The 6,325-nt window shown below is 47.5% G+C and overlaps 3 protein-coding genes across 3 annotated transcripts; 2 read left to right on the top strand and 1 right to left on the bottom strand.

The window, feature by feature from the left end:
* Positions 1-219: 219 nt before the first annotated feature.
* Positions 220-682, top strand: VTN77DRAFT_961 (uncharacterized protein; the record flags this gene model as incomplete). The annotated part of the gene is made up of 2 exons (XM_069426236.1): positions 220-335; positions 394-682. 2 exons carry the CDS (start codon positions 220-222, stop codon positions 680-682), a joined length of 405 nt encoding a protein of 134 aa, XP_069273197.1.
* Positions 683-2,175: 1,493 nt separating this feature from the next.
* On the bottom strand, positions 2,176-3,216 carry VTN77DRAFT_960 (uncharacterized protein; the record flags this gene model as incomplete). The annotated part of the gene is made up of 1 exon (XM_069426225.1): positions 2,176-3,216. One exon carries the CDS (start codon positions 3,214-3,216, stop codon positions 2,176-2,178), a length of 1,041 nt encoding a protein of 346 aa, XP_069273196.1.
* Positions 3,217-4,552: 1,336 nt separating this feature from the next.
* VTN77DRAFT_959 (uncharacterized protein) lies at positions 4,553-6,306 on the top strand (the record flags this gene model as incomplete). Its single annotated transcript, XM_069426213.1, has 4 exons — positions 4,553-4,733; positions 4,783-4,882; positions 4,936-5,460; positions 5,517-6,306. 4 exons carry the CDS (start codon positions 4,553-4,555, stop codon positions 6,304-6,306), a joined length of 1,596 nt encoding a protein of 531 aa, XP_069273195.1.
* Positions 6,307-6,325: the final 19 nt, after the last annotated feature.

Raw genomic sequence — 6,325 nt, 5'->3', positions numbered from 1 at the left:
ATTCAATGAAGCAAACACAGTTCATACATTTTCCTCAGCCTAGAGCCCTCGAGAAAACTCGTTCATACCCTTTCTTTTTGCAAAAGCTGCTCCATTTCTGGTATTATTCTGAAACCACGAAATCCATTCTATCACACCTGCCAAAGTGTAAGTACTACATGTACCTTGAAAAGTAACATGTACATCCTTTTCTCTAGTTCATCCATAGAACATAGCAAAATGAGCGAAAACATCCGCCCCTCCCTTATGGTCCGCAATTTTATCAAAGCACAAGCACAAGGCCAGAAGTCCGTGGATACTGGCTCTGGCATTGACTGGGAGACTTCCCATGAGGAGTTCTACTTTTTCTATGGCACCCTGATGGACCACACGACACTTGCCAATGTCTTGAAGCATCCTGGTCGCGCCAGAGCTTTACCCTGCCAAGATCGTGGGATACAACATCAAGCTTCTCTGGGGTGATTATCCAGCACTCCTAGACGGACCTCCCGGCAACGTTGTTCATGGCATGGCGTATAAAGTCCAGTCGCAGGCAGAGGTGGATCGGTTGATTGCATATCAGACCGATATGTACAGGAGTGAAGGTTGTCTAATCAAATTTGAGGATGGCTCTGATGAAATTCTTGGGAATACATTCGATTGGAATGCGGATAAGGCACTCCTCAAGGACAGGAACGTTTGACTTGAAGAATTGGTTGATGAAGCAAGAGGAGCTTCAGTCTTGCTCCGCTGTTCTCTCATCGAGTACTGGCAACAACGTCCGATGAGCTGACACCCTTATCTAAGTCACCTATTATTAAATTACAAAAATAATGTCGACTTCAATCCATTGACAAGAATTCACACATAGGTGGATCCTATAAATAAATTTCCCTTCTACAAAATTTAATATAGTAACAATTGACTAAGACACAATGTCCTGAAGATTTCTCTAAGGCTAATTGAGGGAAAGGGTGGGGAAGATCAGACATGATAGTGCCTTTTTGTTATGTTATATAGAGAGTAGCAGCCACTGTACATGATAAAGCCCAGCGAATCGTCCTCTTATTCAATCCTGAATGGAGATATGGTATAGTCAGACTTTGTTCACACGACCACCAGCGCTTTGTTTATACAGTATGTGCGTACATAGTCTCTGTTCCTTCAAGTCCATTAGAAAATGCAGTAATGCATTCTTCGCTCCAACCTTTCGCTTATCTTCTGCATTTCCAGGGACATGGGAGTTGCAGCCAGTGTAAAGCTGTATCTAACCCGGTGATGCAAACACAGTGAAGCGTCCTGGATTACATCCATGGATCGCGATCAAACTTCTCTTCATAGTTAGAGTCGCCTTCGACACTGCTATCCGCGGACAAGCGACTGAATCGTTCTAGATAGAGCATGCAGGCGGTGTTTCCACCGATGCGATTCAACGTTCTGTCCAGCGAGTCCTTGACATATGTTATATGGAAACTGGCAATCGAAGTTACTGTATATTAACAAGGGATATTCTTCGGTGAGCGTGACAAATGTTAGTAAGGGATATGGCAAGGAATATAGGTAGGAAGCCCGCCTGGAAAGCAAATGATAAATACTACCTAATATAGGAATATCAGTAATAGAGAGGAAATACTAAAAACTACCTAGGTACAGTAAAAAGTCCCTGGTATATATATATATATATATGGAACAGCAATTTGCTATTTTAACCAGTCAGCGAAGCGAGACATGCAAGGCTTATTAAATAATGTTGAGTTAGCTACCTAGTCACTGAACCTGTGCTGTTTGGCAAAATTTAATGTGCACATAAGGTCGACATGATCTGAGCGAGAAATCATCTAGGCAGGTTATAAGGAAGGAAATTCAATTGTCTGTAGGCGCACTTGTATAATTAGTAATACACGCTCGTTTCAATCCACAATTATAGTTCTTCAGTCTATAAGCTACTCTTATATATCCTCGAATCAAGTCGAATAAAAAAAAGATTCTCACCAATTCCATTGGTCTCTGTGATTACCTGCATTATTGGCTATAAAGGCATCTTTCTTGGTGTGGTAGAATGTAACCTCATCACTCCTCCTTCAAGGGCTTATATGGTAGCCAGAAATCTATATGAAATCCCGGAATTCCGTCCAGATACATGCAATACCAGTTCGACCGAGTGTCGCTGTATTTCGCGGCGAGCATCACGCTACGCTATATTGCAACCGGGGACGAAAACATATCGAGTTCCAAGGCCGAGAGCCAGGGATCACATCTACGGATCGCGCGTGTCTTCTTCTCTTCATAGTCCGCGTAGCCACCGACACAGTTCTCCGCGAACCAGCGACTGAATCGCTCCAGACGGAGCATGTCGGCCGTGTTGCCGCCAAGGCGGTTTAGTTTCCAATCCAGCAGGCGCGTTACATATCTGCATCGGAACTCATCAACATCGCGCTGGTTTGCATCTCGGTCCTCATCAGTGGTGGTGGAGGAGTATCTCGGATAGTAATCTGATTTCCTCCAGATCTGTGCTGCAATGCTGACAAGAGAGTCATGAAATGTCAGGAAAGAGCCGGCCGGCATCTCTTCAAACTCATCCGACGCATAGATCTCTATTTCCTTGATGTTGTCCAAGCAATGAAATGGCAACAGCACGACTTCAAAGTCAGTGTTTGGATAGTATGGCTTATCTACCCATAGGCGTCGATCATGTGGCTCATGGATGCTCACTGTCGGCTTGCCCTTGTCGCGATCAAGCCACGCCGTGGTCTCGGTATCCTCCAGCCTGATGGTCAGGCATCCGATGGAATCCATCTCCTGGAGAAACCGGATCAGCTCATTGACCTTCTGCCAGAGACAAGTGAGCTGGCCGGGGTCCTTGGGGTCGGGAGCTAGGAGCAGAATATGGATCTCGATCTTCATCTCCGCATACGGCAAGCCGAGGAATCCTCTCGCTTTGGCATCGTCACCATCATGGAATGTCCAGCGGCTTCGGTGCCATGAATCGTAGAAATCAATCCACCAGCCGCGTCTGTACACGGGCGACACTTCGAATTCCACGTAGTCCAGGTGGGCAAAGAGGTGCGTCGAGATTTCCTCATACAGCTGACGGCTGGCGCGGAGGATGGAGAGGTCAGTCTTGTTTCGTTTCCGTGCGGAGGGAGTGTCGTGACCGCTTGGATAGAAATAGTCCCAGATGAGGAGGCGGATTTCGGGAGGTAAAGCTGCAAAGGCGCCCAGGCTTGGATTGGCCATTGTCACATTTGGTATATTAGTTGATATATTGAAGAATGCAAGAGTGAGGATAGAATGAACAGATCAGTTAATGCTATGGGATCTGTAGGATCAACCAGGCAGGCAGATTGATGCCTGGTGACATTTTCTGGAATAAGTCTAGTAGTTGGAGGTAGAAAGGTTATGCCATTACATGAGTCATACACCTTCTTTCCTTCCTTAATTCACTCCCAGCGGCTTCAGTTTGATACTGCCTTCCATAACAGAATTGAATTATGTCGGTTAAATGTTGCATTACTATAGCTCTAATATGAAATGTTATGGCTTCTCCTAATGGTAAATGCACAGTTCTCACCATTTCTAAACAACAGAGAAACCATTTCAGATACGAAATTGAACTTTCTTAGTGAAACCTTCATAAAAGGTTGTGGAAACTTGAATGTGCCAGATGGTTTCTCAATGTAGTGTGTTTATAAGAGGTAGCACAGCTTAAAGGCCATGCTATACTACTGAATCTTATAATTATAAGAACTTAAAGAAATTCAGTTCTGCTGATTTTTTTGAATTACAAAAAACGTATCTCCCTAATACCCTTACTAGATAATTTTTTCTGATAAATGTTGTACAGGAGTACGAAAATAAGGTTTCCCAAGTAACCTTGACGGGAGTTTGAGCTTAATTCCAGGGTGGAAGTTTTCCCGATACTACCTCCTATCTTTCTCCCTGTGATATGTTTTCTATCTCGCTGCATTATACAACTATATGATATGTTATAAAATGATGAAAGATTTTTATTTGAGACCATTATAAAAGTAATAAAAATAAAACTGAGTAGCTTTAATGTATTGTTTCATTCAAATAGTTTATTCTAGAACTTATGCTTGTGTTTCCGTGATACAACGCTTAATTGACACCATAAATCCCTGCATGGTTACCACAAAGAAAAGCCATTATGTCTGCAGCTGTTGCCATTAATCTGGGGATTAAACGACAGCTGTGCTTTGAACCAGCATCGGCAAATAAGCCGTACGAGTGGACCTCGATACAAAAGGAGCTGCCAGATCAGGAAACGCTTCAGTCCTCCCCGAAGTGCCAATGCAACCATCGATCAACCACCCCGCATTGCGACGCTCTTCCCCATAAATTTCGCTCCAATTGTTTGCCAGCGTCCCTGGATTAGCGCATCAACAAGCTCTGGATCAATAACCGGGAGGAGTAGGCACGACGTGATGCTTCAATACGTCAATACCCGAGCGCAGGTTCCAGATATATTTTAGGTACCCAGACGTGCACGACAATGCATATGTTGCGGATGATCCTTCAATCGCTGGCGTGTGCTTGAATCCTCCACCATAAAATGAGGCCCTCCTCTCTCCTCTGTACAGCAGCTACTGCTGCGGCGGCTGCCATCTCGCACAATATCCGCGATTCATCCCCAATTGCGGTAAGCGAGTCTGTGCCGGCCAGTGCTGGTGATCCTGTCCTGCCTCCTTTTGTTTCGTTCTCGATCGAGTTCGCCTTTTTCCCCGATTATGCAGGTACGTGGTGCTGCCCAGCTTGAGTTTCTATTACGACTGACAAACGCAGGAAACAAATCTCATCCCAACCTTTTCTCTAATCAATTGCTGGACAACATCGCTGAAATTCAAGGCGTCAAGCCGTACATCCGCGTTGGTGGAAACACACAGTATGTCTCTGCACATTGTAAATTGCGATTGCCCTCAGCTGAATCGCGACTAGGGACTACGCGCTGTACAATGCAAGCCTGAAGACGGCCACCAACGGCACCATTATCCCCAGCAAGTCCACCGACTACCCGTATATCCTCTACATCGGGCCGTCGTTCTTCGAGTCCTACTCCACCTGGCCCGACACCAAGTTCATTCACGGCTACAACCTAGCCAAGAACGGTAGTGAAGCCTTGGAAAGCCTCCTGGCGACGGTGCCTCTGGCGTGCAAGGCCCTCCAGGGGGGCAAGCTCGCCTACTGGGAGCTGGGCAACGAGCCCGACTTGTACAAGACTTCTGCGCAGGGCATCGTCCGGCCGGCGAACTGGACCGAACAGGACTATGTCAATGAATGGCTGAACAAGTCGAGGGCCATCCGCGAGGTGATGGCGGAGGCGTGTCCAGAGATGGCCACTGACGCGGAATACAAGTATATTGCGCCGTCGTTTGCAGGTATCAACAACAGTCTGAAACCTATCACCACGTGGCAGGATGGACTCGACACGGATCACGATATTGCACTGAACTCGGAGCACAAGTAAGAATTCCACAAACATTCTCTATTGATCATGTCCAAAGCTGATCTGTTTTCAGCTACATCGGCGGTGCTACCCAGCCCGGCGTCACTCTGCAGGGCACCCTGATGAACCACACGTCCACGGTCAACAGCGTGAATAAGCTGGCCAATCTGTCGCGGGTTCTCACTGAGGAGAACCTCACACCTGGCATCCCCTTCATCCTAGGCGAGACCAACTCCCTCTACAACGAGGGAGCGCCGGGCCTGTCCAACGCCTTCGGCGCCGCTCTCTGGGGCATCGACTTCAACTTGTACTGTGCCTCGCAGAGCATCCACCGCACCCACATGCACCAGGGCACAGATTACCGGTACGCGTCGTGGCAGCCTGTGCAGACAAACAAGACGACCATCGGTACCAAGCCTCCGTACTATGGCAACATCTTCGTCGCTTCTATGCTGCAGGGAGGGTCTGACGTCCAGGTAGTCAACCTGCCCCTGCCGAAGGAAGAAGAAGCTGCGTACGCGGCATACGTGAATGGGAAGCTGGCTCGCATCGCCGTCGTCAACATGGTCGAGTTCAACTACACGGACGCGAATGCCACCGCGCCACGGCCGTCAGCCACCTACACGTTCCAGGTTCCGTCGTCGTCAGGACAGTCCCTGTCGGTGCAGAGACTGTTGGCAAACGGCAGCAACGCGATCACGGGCATTACGTGGGATGGCTGGTCGTATAACTATGAGCTGGAGGGCGGTAAGCCTGTGCGACTGCACAATGTCACGGTGGGCGAGAAGGTCCCTGTCAACGAGCAGGGAGTGGTGGCAATCGATGTGCCGTATTCCAGTGCCGTCATCTTGAATGTCGACTGATATCTTGCAAAAAGTGATA

This window comes from Rasamsonia byssochlamydoides (assembly GCF_041956645.1).
Source record: "Rasamsonia byssochlamydoides strain NRRL 3658 unplaced genomic scaffold VTN77scaffold_111, whole genome shotgun sequence".
In the NCBI taxonomy this organism is placed as follows: Eukaryota; Fungi; Ascomycota; class Eurotiomycetes; order Eurotiales; family Trichocomaceae; genus Rasamsonia; species Rasamsonia byssochlamydoides.
This window is presented reverse-complemented; position numbering and strand designations above follow the sequence as displayed.